We start from the raw sequence: 19,472 nt of genomic DNA on the forward strand, positions 1-19,472 counted from the left end.
GAGGAAATGGCTCCATGCAAACACTTGTTTTTAGTGACTGTCAAAATAAAAGTACCAAGTTGGATTGTTATTATGGTGACTGTCAAAATAAAACTACCAAGTTGGGTTGTTATTACAGAGACTGTCGAAATAAAACTTGCAAATTGGATTGTTATTATGGCGACTGTCAAAATAAAAGTACCAAATTGGATTGTTATTATGGCGACTGGCAAAATAAAAGTACCAAGTTGGATTGTTATTGCGGTGACTGTCAAAATAAAACTACAAATTGGGTTATTACAGAGACTGTCAAAATAAAACTTGCAAATTGGATTGTTATTATGGTGACTGTCAAAATAAAACTACCAAGTTGGGTTGTTATAACAGACTGTCAAAATAAAAGTACCAAGTTGGATTGTTATTACAGACTGTCAAAATAAAAGTACCAAGTTGGATTGTTATTACGGTGACTGTCAAAATAAAAGCACCAAGTTTGGTTGTTATTACAGACTGTCAAAATAAAAGTACCAAGTTGGATTGTTATTACGGTGACTGTCAAAATAAAAGCACCAAGTTGGATTGTTATTGCGGTGACTGTCAAAATAAAAGTACCAAATTGGATTGTTATTGCGGTGACTGTCAAAATAAAACTACCAAATTGGATTGTTATTGTTAATAAGACAAATTTCTTTTCTATCATCATTTTTTGGAGCGATGGCCGAATTGGCCCATGTGTGTGTGTGTGTGTGTGTGTGTGTGTGTGTGTGTGTGTGTGTGTGTGTGTAAAATGAGCTCCTTCATGAGGCTCCATCTGTCAGTGGCCTGGAGGACTTTGAGATAAAACACTTTGCGGCAGGCAGCTCGGATTATGAGCTTCCCTCCATTAAGAAACTCTCATGTGAGAATTCCAGAGTTTCACAGACGAATCGCGGCTCCGAGAAAACCTCCAGTCACTCCTGGAACTGGAATAAAGTACAGATCTGAACAGAACTGGAAACATTTTTTTGTATTTTATTTCTCCAGGCCTGATGAGATCCTGAGAAAAGTGATTTTTTTATTTTTTCCATGTATGAAGAAAAACGCAAATAAACAGAATTAAGTATAGAATCAGCAGAAAGGTGTTTTTGTACCTGGAGTAAAACAGTGACGTTTGTAAATAAAACTCCTCAATGACTGAAAATCGCTGCTCCTCAAAGTCGAGCTGTAATTTAGGGTCAAAAGCCTAATTAAATTTTTCACATTCTAAAATATCATTATTAACGACGGTTTGGATCCAAACACAGTAAATTATAATAAACGGAACCTTTGGAGGTCCTTAAATTAAAAGCTGCAATTGTTGATAAACTCCTAATTTCACACTACGGCCTGTTTACACAACAACGCTTTGAAAACAATGTTGTTTTCATGTTGGGCCACTAGTGGGTGCTGTTGTTTATTTTTGTAACAACACCACACACTGTTATTGTTATTACAGTGACTGTCAAAATAAAACTACCAAGTTGGATTGTTATTACAGTGACTGTCAAAATAAAACCACCAAGTTGGATTGCTATTACAGTGACTGTCAAAATAAAACCACCAAGTTGGATTGTTATTACAGTGACTGTCAAAATAAAACTAACAAGTTGGATTGTTACTACAGTGACTGTCAAAATAAAACCACCAAGTTGGATTGCTATTACAGTGACTGTCAAAATAAAACCACCAAGTTGGATTGTTACTACAGTGACTGTCAAAATAAAACCACCAAGTTGGATTGCTATTACAGTGACTGTCAAAATAAAACCACCAAGTTGGATTGTTATTACGGTGGCTGTCAAAATAAAACTACCAAGTTGGATTGTTCTTGTCACTGTCAAAATAAAACCACCAAGTTGGATTGTTATTGCAGTGACTGTCAAAATAAAACCACCAAGTTGGATTGTTATTGCAGTGACTGTCAAAATAAAACCACCAAGTTGGATTGTTATTACAGTGACTGTCAAAATAAAACCACCAAGTTGGATAGTTATTACAGCGACTGTCTCTACTGAGCATGTGCAGAACTACTATATTTGCACATGTGCAGTAGCGACGTTTCAGAAAAGTTGCACTTCACCCGTTTCCACGGCGACGGCACGAGGACCATTTTCAACAACTCTCAGGTTCCCGAGCGCCGTCGCAAAGTAGAGCAGAAACTCAGAAACGCAACAAAGGTTTTGTGTTTCCGCTTCAAAAAGGTTGTTTAGAAACGCGGCCGTCTGTTGTTCTAATTTACATTTTCAGCCATTAACGTGCGTCGCCACTAAATAATTCATAGTTTCACACTCCATTTACGTCTTTCAGTCTTGCTGTTTTTTTTTCTCTCCCCAAATTTCAAAAGAAACTAAAAACGTGCTGGGAAAAGGGATTAACCCCCCCCCTCTCAACCCCCCCCCCCCCCCCCCACTCACCCCCCCCCCCCCCCCCCCACTCAGAACCACTGACCTGCACTAACGTAACCTGACACACTGAGTATTCACACCTTCTTACATAATCTGAGGTATTACTGCTCTTAATAACGTGACGTACAACTTGATACTTGCGACAGGCATCACTTACTTTATGTCATAGGTGGAGGGGGGAGGGGTGTGGGTGGGGGTGTGTGTGGGCGGGGGCACCACCACCCCCAAACTCATGTATTTATCAATTAATGATTAATACATTTATTAACATTTTTTATTATAAATACATGAATAGCAATTTAATAAAAATATATTTATAAAAAATGTTTATTATATAATTTTTTTAAATGAATGAATTAAAAAAATGAAATAATAAATAATACTAATAATAAAAAATTTAAATAAAGAAAGAAACACAAATAAATAAAGAAATAAAATTGTCTCTACAACATAAACAAAAGAATTCACATTTTTACTTCCATGTTTTGTGAATAAAGTCCCCCCCATAATAATAATAAAAATAAAAAAATATAAAAGAATTTAAATAAAGAAATAAAATTGTCTGTACAACAAACATAAAAAAAATAAATAAATAAAAAATGTAAATAAATATATAAAAATAATTAAATATATAAAATTGTCTCTACAACATAAACACAAAAACAATTCACATTTTTACTTCCATATTATGTGAATAAAGGCCCCCCGCCCCCCCCCATGATGGACATTTGTAGTTCTCTTATTCTACTTTATCATCTAATTGTAGTGAATTATCGTAAATAACTGGAATTTCTCTGCTTTTCGTAATGGCATTGTTTATTTGTTTTTTATTTTAAATTCAGAAAAGTGATGTTTTTAACTTGTAATGTTTCATTTTGGAGGAGAAAAAAAAAGAGCGAGAGAAAGAAATTCACAGAGTTCAAGCTGGAGTTTCAGAAACAACTTCTCCTGTCCTCCCCGGAAGACGTTTTGAAAAGAGTCATCGACTCAGAAAACGGAGCAGAATGAGGTCAGAGCAGGTAAAAGTACAGTTTCAGCTCGATTTTCCCTTTTCACACACGACAACAGACTCTCGCCCGCCGTATTGATTTATTTTTTGTGTGTTTTGTATTTCCCGGCTTCTGCTTCCAAACCAGTGTAAGAAACTGAAAGGTTCACTGTGGGAGCCCCCCTTCTACCCCCCCTCCCCCCCAACCAACCCCCCCCCCCCCCCCCTCCCTCCACCTCTTCCTGACCTGCCTAACGACCATGACACTCCAGTACTTTGCTCCTAAAAGCCCAGTGAAATCACCTCCTTCTCTCCTCTGGATGAAAACACCATTAGCTCTCCGACTCCGGGGTGTGTGTGTGTGTGTGTGTGTGTGTGTGTGTGTGTGTGTGTGTGTGTGTGTGTGTGTCTTAAGTGGGGAGGGGGAGCCATATGGAGGGGTTTTACTCTGGTCAGGGTTGAGCCAGCCCAGGGGCCAGTGGGGGTCAGACTCCTGAACAAACCCACTGTTAGCGCTGCTCGGGAGGCCGCGTGTGTGTGTGTGTGTGCGTGTGTGTGTGTGTGTGTGTGTGTGTGTGTGTGTGTGTGTGTGTGTGTGTGTGTGTGTGTGTGTGTGTGTGTGTGTCACCCCCCCCCCCCCCCCAAAGGAACAGCTCCCATCACTCTGCGATGTCTTTGTGAGTTCACCCTGCTCATGTGCAGGACCGTCAATGCGTTCTGGCCCCGCCCCCTCCCCACAGGCCCCGCCCCCCACAATAGGCCCCACCCCCCCCCTCGACTCACCTGACCAGCTCCTCGTTGTACAGCGACTTGGGAGACTCTCGCCCCAGCAGGTAGACGTGACCCTTGAAGACCGACAGCTGGACCTTGCCCTCCACGTTCTCCTGGGACTTGGCGATGCAGTGGCGCACAAAGTCACACTCCGGACTGTACCAGAAACCTGCGGGGGGGGGGGGGGGGGGGGGGGGGGGGGGGGGGGCAGGGGGGTGAGGGGGGTGAGGGGGTTATTTATCCAACTCAGGTTCATCACACGAAATGAAAGTCAAATCCAGATCTCGCGTCACATTTCTGGAAAATGTCCATATCTTGGACAAAATAATTGTTGATTCTACAGTCATAATGTAAACAAATGAAAAAAACAATTAAACTTAACAATTGTAGTTTCTTGTTAACAAAATAAAACAAAGAAAGTTAATTTCAAGAAGTTGCATTTTTTTTTTTTATTAATTTTTTTTTTTAAATATATCACTTTAATGGACTTATTATTGAGGAGTTACGTCAAACGTTTTGCAATGCAATTAAAAAAAAATCAAATTTTTAACAAAAAACACATTTTTAAATAGTTTCTCTTTCTTTACATGACAATAAAGGAGAATAAAGGGAGAATAATTGAGAATAAAGGAGAATAAAGGAGAATAAAGGAGAATAAAGGAGAATAAAGCAGAGCAAAAGAGAATAATGGAACAATAAAGTAGAATAAAGGGAGAATAAAAGAGAATAAAGGAGAATAAAAGAGAATAAATGAGAATAAAGGAGAATAAAGTAGAATAAAGGGCTAAACTGGAGAAATTCAAAGAGGATGATTGGTTTTAGTGGTTTTGGATGTAAATGTTTAAAATCCTCCTCTTTGTGCTCGGGCCTCATTTCCATCCCAGGTGAATCTGGTTCATCCCTTCATTTCTCACCCCTTCATTTCTCACCCCTTCATTTCTCACCCTCGGCCTCGCAGACAGATGGGATGAGAGTGAGAGTGTTCAGGGGTCAGACACACCCCACTCAGCAGGGGTCCTCCTCTCATCACAGGCTGACCTGCACCTCATCGTCTGGTCACGTTCAAAGACACAATCTCTCCCTCCCTCCCTCCCTCCATCCCTCCTTCCTTCCCTCCCTCCCTCCCTCCATCCCTCCCTCCCTCCCTCCACAAAGACACACGGAGGCCACTTCAGATCTGAAGCTTGATTTGACTTCATCAAACATCATTTCCTGGATTTCTGAGATTGTTTTGTTGAACCAGAGACGTCAGGATCACTTTAGTTTCTTTGTTAGACGTCCAATAAAACATGCAAGAGGAGGTATGAGATATGAGAAGATATGAGGTGATATGAGAAAGCATGAGGTATGAGAAGGTATTAGAAGGTATGAGGGGATATGAGGAGATATGAGGGAATAAGAGGAGGTATGAGGGGATATGAGAATGTATGAGGAGATATGAGGGAATAAGAGGAGGTATGAGAAGGTATGAGGTGATATGAGGAGGTATGAGAAGGTATAAGGAGGTATGAGGAGATATGAGGAGGTATGAGGTGATATGAGGAGGTATGAGAAGGTATAAGGAGGTATGAGGAGATATGAGGGAATAAGAGGAGGTATGAGGAGCTATAAGGAGGTATGAGGGGATATGAGGAGGTATGAGGGGATATGAGAATGTATGAGGAGGTATGAGAAGGTATAAGGAGGTATGAGGGGAGAAGAGGTATGAGAAAGTATAAGGAGGTATGAGGATATATGAGGAGGTATGAGGATATATGAGGAGATATGAGGAGGTATGAGGATATATAAGGAGGTATGAGAAGGTATGAGAAGGTATGCTCTACGATGAGGGAGTGTGACCCACATTTACATCCATCAGACTCCACTGAGTTCATGAGAAATGAGAAGTTTGATGAGGTTTCCTTCGCGCTGTGAAACAAGTTTGTCCAAATATTTAAACACAAACGTCTGATTAAATGTTTCACACACTTATTTTTGATTGATTTGATTTTTCCCGTCAGTATTTTTGTACCATTTAGTTTCATCTCATACTTATTATGTCTGTAGATCTTATACACTCATACTACACAACTCTCATTTTGGTATCTAATTCTAATAAACTATCTCTACGTGTTGTTTACTTTACATACAAAGAAAACACGTACGTCGTGTTTATGTTTATGTATCGGCCACTCGGTGTGGAAACGTCCTTCATCGTGAACCTTTGACTGGTTAATTGATCAAAAACAACCAATGTATTAAAAGTAACTGCAGTGTTATTAATATTTAATACAGATTTTATGCCGATGACGTTGAATTGATCGTTAATCACGCGGTTTGCCTCTCCGGTGTCTGTCCGTCCTGCGTTAGCGGCGGCCCAGGTGAGGCTCAGTGAACAGGACAGGTGGGTTGTTAACATAAGCCGCCCCGCGATCTGCACTTATTAATGATTTAAACCCACAACGGGCTTAATCTCTGCCCTGCTTCTGGAGGTGGCACCTTCCCTTCCCCTGTGTGTGTGTGTGTGTGTGTGTGTGTGTGTGTGTGTGTGTGTGTGTGTGTGTGTGTGTGTGTGTGCGCTCCGTCTCTGGGGGGGAGAACTGAAGCAGCAGAGTCGGTCTGTAATGGCGCTGATCCTATTATGTGGATGGAGGAGAGACTGGAGGCTGAGCAGGAGGGGGGATTAAGATACCTGAGCCAAGAAAAGCTCACACTCACACACGCGCACACACACACACACACACACACACACACACACACACACACATTCGGCCATCGCCCCTAAAACAATTATGATAAAAATGGTCTCACACATACACAAAAAAAAACCAACACACACACACACACACACACACACACACACACACACACACACACACACACACGCAAACAAACACACACACAAACCAACGCACGCACACACACACACAAACCAACACACACAAATGCACACCCACACACAAAAAACAAACACACGCACACACACACACACACAAAAAAACCCCAACACACACACAAACCAACACACGCTCGTACAAACGCATGTACACACACAGAAACCAGTACACACGCATGTACACACACACACACACACACACACACACACACACACACACACCGCCCCTAAAACAATTATGATAAAAATGGTCTCACACATACACAAAAAAAAACAACACACACAAAACCAACACACACACACACACACACACACGCACGCGCACACACACACAAAAACAAACACACACACAAACCAACGCACGCACACACACACACAAACCAACACACACAAAAGCACACCCACACACAAAAAACAAACACACACACACAAACAAACCAAACACACACAAATTCGGCCATCCCCCCAAAACAATTGTGATAAAAATGCTCACACACACACACACACACACACACACACACACACACACACACACACACACACACACACACACACACACACACACACACACACACACACACACACACACACACACACACACACACACAGTGTGGCGGTCCTGAAAGGGTTAAAGTCCTACCGTTGTAGACGAACTCGGAGAACTTGACGGCGAGTCCCTGCTTGACCCTGCGGACCTCCTTGTCCATGGTGAAGGCCTCCATGTCCAGGTGGGCCTGCAGCAGGATGGTGCCGCCGGGGGTTTCGTAGATCCCTGAGAGGAAGTCCAGTCGTTAGCTAACTGCTACGTCCTGACTGCAAATTCTAGCAACCGTGAGACGACGCGTCCTACTGTAACGGTTGTTGACGTTACCGTAGCGGCGGTGGGCCGTCCGGTTCGGGGGTCAAAGGTCACGGAGACGCACGGTGGCAACCGAGACGTAAATCAGTTGAAATACAAGCGCTACTATTTAAACGGGCCAGGTTGTCATGGGAACACTGGCCCCGCCCACCTGGTCGTAGCGTTTCAGTCGCGTTGCAGCGAAGAAGTGACCGTCTCCATGAGCCTTCACGCTGCCGACTGACGGCCTTCACGCTGCTCACTGACGAGCCTTCAGACTGATGGCCTTCAGCCTTCATGCTGCTGACTGATGGCCTTCAGCCTTCACGCTGCTCACTGACGAGCCTTCAGACTGATGGCCTTCAGCATTCATGCTGCTGACTGATGGCCTTCAGCCTTCACACTGCTGACTGACAAGCCTTCACACTGCCGACTGACGGCTTTCAGCCTTCACGCTGCTGACTGACGAGCCTTCAGACTGATGGCCTTCAGCCTTCATGCTGCTGACTGACGGCCTTCAGCCTTCACGCTGCTGACTGACGAGCCTTCAGACTGACGGCCTTCAGCATTTATGCTGCTGACTGACGGCCTTCAGCCTTCACACTGCTGACTGACAAGCCTTCAGCCTTCACACTGCCGACTGACAAGCCTTCAGTCTTCACACTGCCGACTGACGGCTTTCAGCCTTCACGCTGCTGACTGACGAGCCTTCAGATTGATGGCCTTCAGCCTTCATGCTGCTGACTGACGGCCTTCAGCCTTCACGCTGCCGACTGATGGCCTTCAGCCTTCACACTGCTGACTGACAAGCCTTCACACTGCCGACTGACGGCTTTCAGCCTTCACGCTGCTGACTGACGAGCCTTCAGACTGATGGCCTTCAGCCTTCATGCTGCTGACTGACGGCCTTCAGCCTTCACGCTGCTGACTGACGAGCCTTCAGACTGACGGCCTTCAGCATTTATGCTGCTGACTGACGGCCTTCAGCCTTCACACTGCTGACTGACAAGCCTTCAGCCTTCACACTGCCGACTGACAAGCCTTCAGTCTTCACACTGCCGACTGACGGCTTTCAGCCTTCACGCTGCTGACTGACGAGCCTTCAGATTGATGGCCTTCAGCCTTCATGCTGCTGACTGACGGCCTTCAGCCTTCACGCTGCCGACTGATGGCCTTCAGCCTTCACACTGCTGACTGACGAGCCTTCACGCTGTCGACTGACGGCCTTAAGCCTTCACGCTGCTGACTGACGATCCTTCAGCCTTCACGTTGCTGACTGACAAGCCTTCAGCCTTCACGCTGATTAGAAAACCTGGATACGAGCCTGTCCGGGCCAAATGACAGGGTAGAGGCCCCTGCCAGCCTCCAGTCTGGACCACGGCTCTGCCTACCCTGCAATTTACCCCCTCTGGACAGGGAGGGGGGGTGGGGGGGGGGGGAGGGGGGGGGGTGAAGTCCGTGACAGGAGAAATGAAGCTGTCAGCGACACGTCACCTAAAACAAAGGAAGGTAGAGAAAAGTGCTGCCAGACACATCTGACAATACGGGGGTTGGGGGGGGGCATGGGGGGGTCATCAATGGTTATTTTTCTATATAGAGAGCTGATATTTAGAGAGGCTGAGTGTTTCCGTCAGTGAAGGTTCGTCGTGTCGTCAGACTGAACAACAACCACACTTTTCACATGCAAACCACTGAAATTAGGTTTCAATCACAGGAGAAGGAAAAATGGGGGGGGGGGGGGGGGTAAATAAATAAAAAATAAAAAAGGGGAAAAATGGAAAAAAGAATGATTGAATTAAGAGAAAAAGGAGAATATATAGAAAATGGAAAGAAGGGAAAAATGAAAAAAATTAAGAAAAATTTAGAAAAACAAATATAAAGAAAAAGAGAAAAATTTAAAAAATAAAGAAAAATAAGAATGAATAAAAAAAGAAAAGAAAAAATCATGGATGGAAAAAAAGAATGAATAAAGAGGAAAAGAGAATATAAAGAAAAAGAATAAAAATGGAAAAATTAAAAAGGAAAAAAGAGTGAATAGAAGGAAAAAAGAAAAGAAAAGATTAAAAAAGGGACAAATAAATAATATATAAAAAGAAAAGAAAATATAAAGCAAAAAGGACAAATAAAAAAAAGAAAGAAGATGAATGAATAAAAATAGAAAAGAAAGAAAAATTTAAAAGAAAAAAGAATGAATAAAAAGAAAAACTCTATAGAAAAGGGGAAAAGGGAAGAAAGAATGAATAAAAAGAAAATAAAGAAAAGATTAAAAAAGGGACAAATAAATAATAAAGAAAAAGAAAATATGAAGAAAAAAGGAAAAATTAAAAAAAAGAATAAAGGTGAAAAAGAAAAGAAAACATAAAGAATAAAAAGGTCGTGATATCAGTGTGTTTGTTTGTACGTGTGCAGAGTTTGTATATAAAAACCGGCACATGCAAATTCTCACATGTTCATGTCAAATGTGTGTGTGTGTGCCTTGATTTGTGCAGAGTTGTGTGTTGGATCATCAATGCTTTGGCGGTAAAGAGTTTAGCACCACGACTTCCTGTCACCTCGTCAGTCAAAAAAAAAAAAAAAAAAAAAAGGTTATAACCTTGTTGACTTCAAACGCTCCCGCTGACCCGGATGTGAAAAAAATGGAATCGGCCGCCGGGCGAAAAGCGCGGCTTAGCGCCGCCGCTAATTGTTGCAAAGCCCGAGAAGGACGCCGCCCGAGCCCCCGACGGCCTCGTGGCGTTCTGGTGATCCCCCCCCCGCCCCGCCGAGGACACGTCGGGACATTCCCATCAGATAAACGGGTTCAAACCGCTCGGCTTAAGTCCTCCCAAAAGAGCGCCGGCTTAACGGGAGAGGAGCAAACAATGAAACGCTATCTGGCTAAGCTCCGGCGGCGGCGGCCGCCGCCGCGGTTCTGTCGGGCTTTAGGTTTTAATCTTTCATACGGTGACTGGCGGAATGCGAAGCCGGGGCTGCAGGGCGTCAAGGGCCGGATTCCCTCCACCTCTCCCGCCGACCCTTTGGCCAAAGTGTCGCCTCGTGTCATCAAAACACACATCAGCGGCTTTAGCCGGCCTGAAAAGGGCAACACCTTGACGTGAAACGCTTTTATTTCCCCCGCCGCCGTCTGCAAACGTATAAAAACAATCTGGTAAAACAAAGACGGAATAATTGTTCCTAAAAACCCAACAATAATTTAAATAGTATATATTTTTAATACGTTTATTAATATTACAAAACGTGGATTGTTACGATGGCGCGTCACTGCCTGGTGTTTCGGTCTCTCTGGTGCCCCTGTTAACTGGGGTCTGTGACTTCTGCCACCAGCCAATGTTAAAATGAGACGAACAAAGGCTACGACACTTTAAACTTTGATGGAAATGCGGATAAACGGCGTTCGGCTACGGATTTCGGCCGGGTTTTTAAAAGCTGCTGCTGCGAAGAGGAGGCGCTGGAGGAAGATGGTCACCAGTTAACATGGTCATCAGTTAATCCAAAACACCGCGGCTCAGAGGCCTGAACCCTGAGGTTGTGGCTGATAAAACTTTTGGCTCAAATTGAAATTTGAGAGAGAGAGAGAGTGAGCGAGAGAGAGCGAGAGAGAGAGAGCGAGAGTGACAGAGAGAGAGCGAGAGAGAGAGCGTGAGAGAGAGCAAGAGAGAGAGCGACAGAGAGAGAGAGCAAGAGAGCGAGAGAGAGAGAACGAGAGAGAGAGTGAGAGAGAGAGAGCGAGAGCGACAGAGAGAGAGCGTGAGAGAGAGCGAGAGTGCGAGCAAGAGAGAGAGCGACAGAGAGAGAGAGCGAGAGAGCGAGCAAGAGAGAGAGCGACAGAGAGAGAGCGAGAGAGCGAGAGAGAGCCAGAGAGAGAGAACGAGAGAGAGAGAGAGCGAGAGTGACAGAGAGAGAGCGTGAGAGCGTGAGAGAGCAAGAGAGAGAGCGAGAGAGAGAGAGAGGCGAGAGAGAGCGAGAGAGAGAGAGCGAGAGTGACAGAGAGAGAGCGTGAGAGAGAGCGTGAGAGAGAGCAAGAGAGAGAGCGACAGAGAGAGAGAGCAAGAGAGCGAGAGAGAACGAGAGAGAGAGTGAGAGAGAGAGAGCGAGAGCGACAGAGAGAGAGCGTGAGAGAGAGCGAGAGTGCGAGCAAGAGAGAGAGCGACAGAGAGAGAGAGCGAGAGAGCGAGCAAGAGAGAGAGCGAGAGAGCGAGAGCGAGAGAGAGCCAGAGAGAGAGAACGAGAGAGAGTGAGAGAGAGCGAGCGAGGAGAGAGTGATAGATAGATAGATAGATAAAGTGAGCGAGAGCGAGAGAGCCGAGCGAGACCGAGAGAGATAGATAGATAGATAGATAGATAGATAGATAGATAGATAGATAGATAGATAGATAGATAGATAGATAGATAGATAGATAGATAGATAGATAGATAGATAGATAGATAAAGTGAGCGAGAGAGAGAGAGAGAGAGAGAGAGTGAGAGAGAGAGAGAGGTGTGGGCGGTGTGGCATTCAATGTCATTCACTTGTGCAGGTCCTGATAATTCAGTGTGAATAAGTGAATAATTGCCGCCGCCTCGCCTCCGGAGCCGCAGGTTGCCGACCCCCGGGTAGCGACGGACGGCCGAGTTCGATTTCTATTCTGAGAAACTGTCAACCACCAAACCGCCAGGTCCCGCGGGAGCGAGGACGGGGAGTCGCAGCATTTCAGGTGGTCAAAAAGACGGATTTATTTTCGTAAGTTATGAATGTCGATCATTTACTGGAACGATTGACGGCCGATTATATCAAAGCAGTCGTCACCCGGTTTTTCCCACGTTTTAAATCTTGTTTATTGGTGTTGGACCGCAGTTGAAGCTTCCCTGAAAATCTGGAGTTTGAAAGTTATAACAGTTAAAAAAAAAAATGTTTGTTTGGATTCTTCAAACCAGAATCAGAATCACCCCCAAAACGTGAGATTTTGATTGGGCTCCGCTGTCGTCGTCTCACACCTCTGTTTGATTTAGCCGCTAACCGCTAACGGGTACTAGTATAAACTTCCCCCCCGTGTGATTTATAAACAAATCTGTATTTACATTTTTAATCTTCGGGACGCGTCTCTCTGCAGCGGGGATGTTTGTAGACGGCTCCACCGTCGTATTTTTATTTTTCACGTGAACAAAGGACTGCTACGCTATCGCTACGCTGTCGCTATGCTATCACTACGCTATCGCTATGATTGACGGTTCATCATCAGTCGTACCAGTGTCAAAAATATGTCATGTACTCAAGCAGTTGTGGGAAAAGTGTCAGAACGAACTCCATGTTTGATTAATTTTCTGAAAATATTCTAAGAACTGATTTAAACACGATTTTTAGGACGACCGGACATGTGACGACGCCAAGTGACGGCGCCAGGTGACGGCGCCAGGTGACGATGCCAGGTGACCACGCCACACCACATGACGACGCCACGTGACGACCATGCCACGTGACGCCACATGACCACACCAGGTGACCACGCCATGTGACCACGCCACATGACCACACCAGGTGACCACGCCAGGTGACCGCGCCACGCGACGACCATGCCACACCACATGACGACCACGCCAGGTGACGACGCCATGTGACCACGCCACGTGACGACCACGCCACGCCACATGACGCCACATGACAACACCAGGTGACCACGCCAGGTGACCACGCCATGTGACCACGCCACATGACGACCACGCCACGCCACATGACGCCACATGACAACACCAGGTGACCACGCCACGTGACGACGCCTTTAAAATAATTCATTCACAATCGGAGGAGAGGCTCAAGAGTCTCGTCTCACTTTAAATGGCGAAGTTTGGAGTCGAGACGTTTCTGTGAGCGACTGTCATTGAAAGATGGCTTCTTCCTCCTCCTCCTCCTCCTCCTCTTCCTCATTCCTCCTACTCCTCCTCCTGACGGGTCACAGGTCTGACAGTGCGGTGACGGCTTCACAGCACAGTGACAACACCCCTTGACAAACCATTTCCACCGCCTCCATGACCCCCCCATCCCCCACCCCGCCACCACACACAAACAAATATGACCCAACACAAATAAGTGCGACCCGCCCCCCCCCCCCCCCCCCCCCCCCGCCGCCTATTGTGCCGCCATTCCGACGCCGTCCGACCAACCCGGGCGCCTCGTTCTCCACCTCTTCCCGTCGTCACGGCGGCAGTGGCGGAGGAAACGGCTCTGATCTTTTGTTCAGCCGAGGGGAGAGAAAAGTGGGCTTCCCATTTTCCAATTTCTACCTGCCAAGTGGCGCCGCAGCCGCAGTCCGCTGCCCACTCAATTTGCCAATCACGGTGTCGAGAGTGTGTGTGTGTGTGTGTGTGTCTGTGTGTGTGTGTGTGTGTGTGAGACGAGGCCAGGACTGCCCACATGTTTGCTTCAAGTCACACACGCTGGGAGACCCGACAAAAAGAGGATTTCAGGCCCCGCCAAAATAAAAATAAAAGTAAAATAAAGAGGGGGAAAAACGTCGCCAGTGTGCAGAGACGTGACGGACGGCGTGAACGCAGCGGAGCATGTGAGGCTTTATCCCGGCGAAACAAACGTTTCATATAAAATAACTGTACATTGCAGGAAATCTCCACACGGTGGGAAAAAAAAATTATTAAAAACTAACCGGGAAATGCAAAAAAAAATATATATTTATGGCGAAAATCCCTGTTTGTAAGCTAACGCCAGGTTTCGGTTCCTCACCTCGGGACTTCATGCCGATGAAGCGGTTCTCCACGATGTCGATGCGTCCGACTCCGTGTTTCCCTCTGAAACACAAGAACCACGCCGTTCAGTCGCCGTCATGGAAAGACGAGTCACGATCCGATTGTTTTCATTCAAAACAAACAAACAAAAACACCTATTGTGGCCGGTATTGTCATTTATTAAACGATTTGATACACAATATAGAACATTTGCACATGAATACGTCACTAGTGACTTTATATAAAGTAGTTACTTTATTAGTTACACTCAAGAAAATAAGTAGTTATTAATTGTAAATGTCTCTCTCACTTAGGATGCTTGAATAATGTGTATTATTATAGAACTAGAGGAGGAAGATGCTCTATAATCTGGTGTTAGAGGATGAAGATGCTCTATAATCTGATGTTAGAGGAGGGAGATGCTCTATAATCTGACGTTAGAGGAGGAAGATGCTCTATAATCTGACGTTAGAGGAGGAAGATGCTCTATAATCTGACGTTAGAGGAGGAAGATGCTCTCTAATCTGACGTTAGAGGAGGAAGGTGCTCTATAATCTGATGTTAGAGGAGGAAGATGCTCTATAATCTGACGTTAGAGGAGGAAGATGCTCTATAATCTGACGTTAGAGGAGGAAGATGCTCTATAATCTGACGTTAGAGGAGGAAGATGCTCTCTAATCTGACGTTAGAGGAGGAAGATGCTCTATAATCTGATGTTAGAGGAGGAAGATGCTCTATAATCTGACGTTAGAGGAGGAAGATGCTCTATAATCTGACGTTAGAGGAGGAAGATGCTCTATAATCTGATGTTAGAGGAGGAAGATGCTCTATAATCTGATGTTAGAGGAAGATGCTCTATAATCTGATGTTAGAGGAGGAAGATGCTCTATAATCTGATGTTAGAGGAGGAAGATGCTCTATAATCTGATGTTAGAGGAGGAAGATGCTCTATGATCTGACGTTAGAGGAGGAAGATGCTCTATAATCTGATGTTAGAGGAGGAAGATGCTCTATGAAAAGCTGGGATTCTAATTTTTCTCAGGTAACGACAGTAAAAAAAAACTTCTTCCCACTTCTTTTCAAACTGTTTCTTTGATTTTGTGCCCGAAATTAAAAAGCGAAACAAAAACCTAAATACATGAGAAACTTTCACAAGAGCAGCCGTTTCTCACATTTCTTTTATTAACCATCACAGTTAAAACTTAAAATATTCATATAATATGACTATAAATAAACAAGCATACGGACTTAAATTTACCACGATTGGCTATTTTTTGCCCGTTTTGTGGGTCAAATTGATGCTTTTAATTTGAAAATGTGAAATAATTAAATAAATAAATCTAAAATATGGTGAATTTTTACTGCTCCCATATCATCCCCATCTATCCATCTATCTATCCATCTATCCATCCATCCATCTCACCCGATCACATTGAGGTATAAGAAGATATCCAGAGGAGCGTCTTTGGAAGTCGCGTCCTTCACGTTGGTCACTTTAACCGGAACTCCTGCGGGAAAAAACAAAAAACAAAAGCGTTTTTAAGTCATTTAAGGCTTAATAGAATAACTGAAATTCCCAAAAAATCTAAATTAGCATTCATAGGAATTTTTAAATCTCCATCTTAAAAAAACAGGTGAAAAACTTCACGTCCGTCAAATGAAGCTGAAACAAAGAAAACCTTCTGCTTTTAAATGTCCAGCAGATAAAATACACACATTTCCAGGTTCTTTTAGACACAAACAGGTATACAGGCCTAAAAAACACATTAAAAAAATAAACAAAACACAATATTATGAATTATTTATGTTGAAAATCTTTTTTTTTTTTTTTTTAATAAGGATGTATGTAATATTCATATTCCCTGAGACGGTGGATTTGGGTGGTTTTCATTACCCGTGAGACACAATCATCCAAATCCCCACATATAAAAGCTTGGAATATTAATTCTATGTGAAATGAATCTATATAATATTTAGATTTAATTTTCTGAAATTTGTGGGGGAAAAGGATTTTTTTTTTTAACGATATTTCATTTTATTTTATTTTTTTAGATGTACCTGAACACAAGGCTGGAACTGTCAGTTCCTCCTCTGACACACACACACACACACACACACACGCACACACACACACGCACACACACACACACACACACACTAAGACATCCACGTGCTCCTGACACACACACACTTCCTCCGCGGAGCCACTTAAAGCCAGTGAGCATCAATCACTGTCACAGAGCTGCTTATTCACAGCCTTCAGTGTGTGTGTGTGTGTGTGTGTGTGTGTGTGTGTGTGTGTGTGTGTGAGCGACGTAGCAACAGGAGGGTGTTTGATGGATCTGCAGGTGGTTTTGTCTCACATGAACAAACTCACAAAACAGTTCAGTGCTAAAGATAGTGTGAGTGTGAGTGTGAGTGTGTGTGTGTGTGTGTGTGTGTGTGTGTGTGTGTGTGTGTGTGTGTGTGTGTGTGTGTGACAAAGGCGTGTGTGTAATTGAATTAGATAAAGGCCTGCCTACAATTTCACAGCGTTCAAACGAGTGCAGCCTCTTGATTTATCATCTTTCCTCAAGTGTTTTTTTTACTTTTTCTCACAGTTACAGTTACTTATTGTTACTTCACGTTCAGCATTAATTGATATATTTGGTACATTCATTGTTTCAACATCCATTTATTTATTTATTAATATTTCAAGACTTCTAAGAGGCAAAAAAACCCAACTAGATTGATATAATCTGGAAAATCCCTGTAACTTGTACCGTAACGTCTGGACTAGAAGACGCTACTTTTCTCAGGTGCGTCAAACCTTGAGACAAAAAAAAACCAGAGCCAATTTATGGATTTTTTCAAGGTGAACGAGCTTCATGTCGCTGATATAATAGTAAGGCTACAATAGTAAGGCTACAATAGCAAAGCTACAATAGTAACGCTACAATAGTAAAGCTACAATAGTAACGCTACAATAGTAACGCTACAATAGTAACGCTACAATAGTAACACTACAATAGCAACATTACAATACCAACACTACAATAGCAAAGCTACAATAGTAACGCTACAATAGTAATGCTACAATAGTAAAGCTACAATGGAAACACTACAATAGTAAGGCTACAATAGCAATGCCACAATAGTAATGCGACAATAGCAAAGCTACAATAGTAACGCTACAATGGTAACGCTACAATAGTAACGCTACAATGGTAACGCTACAATAGTAACGCTACAATGGTAACGCTACAATGGTAACGCTACAATAGCAAAGCTACAATAGTAATGCTACATAGAGTCTTATGTGGACCCTTACATGGAGCCTTACACAGCACCTTACGTAGAGCCTTACATATAGCCTTACATGGAGCCTTACATGGAGCCTTACATGGAGCCTTACATAGAGCCTTACATAGAGCTTTACATGGAGCCTTACACAGCACCTTATGTAGAGCCTTACATAGAGCCTTACATAGAGCCTTACATAGAGCTTTACATGGAGCCTTACACAGCACCTTACGTAGAGCCTTACATATAGCCTTACATGGAGCTTTACATGAAGCCTTACATGGAGCCTTACACAGAGCTTATACAGAGCCTTACATGGAGCCTTACATGAAGCCTTACATAGAGTCTTATATGGAGTCTTATATAGAGCCTTACATGGAGCCTTACACGGAGCCTTACACGGAGCCTTACACAGAGCCTTACACGGAGCCTTACATAGCGCCTTACACAGAGCCCTACACGGAGCTTTACACGGAGCCTTACATGGAGCCTTACACAGAACCTTACACGGAGCCTTACATGGAGCCTTACACAGAGCCTTACATAGAGCCTTACATAGAGCCTTACACAGAACCTTACACGGAGCCTTACACGGAGCCTTACATGGAGCCTTACATAGAGCCTTACACAGAGCCCTACACGGAGCTTTACACGGAGCCTTACATGGAGCCTTACACAGAACCTTACACGGAGCCTTACATGGAGCCTTACACAGAGCCTTACATAGAGCCTTACACAGAACCTTACACGGAGCCTTACACGGAGCCTTACATGGAGCCTTACATAGAGCCTTACACAGAGCCTTACACGGAGCCTTACATAGCGCCTTACACAGAGCCCTACACAGAGCCTTACACAGAGCCTTTCCACGAGCACGGAGCTCCAGCTCCACAAAGCGTCGACGGGAGCGACACGTCTTGACCAATTTTTTTAGACAAGGGCTTTGTTGACGGCCTTTTCTCATATCGCGGGAATCCTGACGGCTCCCATGGAAGGAGGAGAGGAAGAAGAAAGGAGCACAGTGCACCTCCCCGGTGCAGGAGAGCCGGGCAGAGTGGCCGGCGCCCCCCCCCCACCCCCCCCCCTCCACCCCCCCCTCACCCTCACCCTTCACATTTCTAATAATTAGATTAAAAGTTCAAATAAATTAAGCGAGTGTCTGAACGTGGGAGTGTCGGGGGGCCGGGCCTCTCGTCCCTGCGCTCGCTGTCCCCCGGTTCTTTTTTTTTTTTTTTTTTTTTTCTTCTCTCTCTCGGCTCCTCTTTCTGCTCGTGATCCTTTTCTTCACATTTCTGCGCCATAACAGTGCAGACAATGGGCGCGCAGACACAGTTGTAGGAAAAATTACTGCTTTACATTTTTCCCTCTCTGTCTCTTTTTCCTCCTCACTTTCTTTGGCATGAAAGGAGGGAGGGATACATTTTTTTTTCTCTCCTCCTTTAAAAAAAAAAAGGGGGAATAGGGCGTTTGACAGGGTGGTGATGGTGGGGGGGGGTAAAAAATAAAAAAGGTTCCTGTCGTTTAAATATTCTTTTTTAATCAGTGAGAAAACTTTGGTGAGAAAAGCAGGGATGAAAAAGGTGGGGGGGGGAAGGGGGGGGG

The 19,472-nt window shown here is 44.2% G+C and overlaps 1 protein-coding gene across 1 annotated transcript in view; it reads right to left on the bottom strand.

Annotated features, from left to right (window-relative positions):
* Positions 1-4,169: 4,169 nt before the first annotated feature.
* Positions 4,170-19,472, bottom strand: part of ass1 (argininosuccinate synthase 1) — a gene marked incomplete at its 3' end in the record, with an annotated part of 41,708 nt that continues 26,405 nt past the window's right edge. Inside the window, exons 10-13 of the mRNA XM_080509859.1 lie at positions 16,012-16,096; positions 14,587-14,651; positions 7,677-7,808; positions 4,170-4,330 (exon numbers count right to left, since the gene is read on the bottom strand). Of these exons, the coding sequence (XP_080365985.1) occupies positions 4,170-4,330; positions 7,677-7,808; positions 14,587-14,651; positions 16,012-16,096 (443 nt within the window). The remainder of the gene's footprint in view (positions 4,331-7,676; positions 7,809-14,586; positions 14,652-16,011; positions 16,097-19,472) is intronic.

Source organism: Blennius ocellaris (assembly GCF_963422515.1).
Source record: "Blennius ocellaris genome assembly, chromosome: 15".
NCBI lineage: Eukaryota > Metazoa > Chordata > Actinopteri > Blenniiformes > Blenniidae > Blennius > Blennius ocellaris.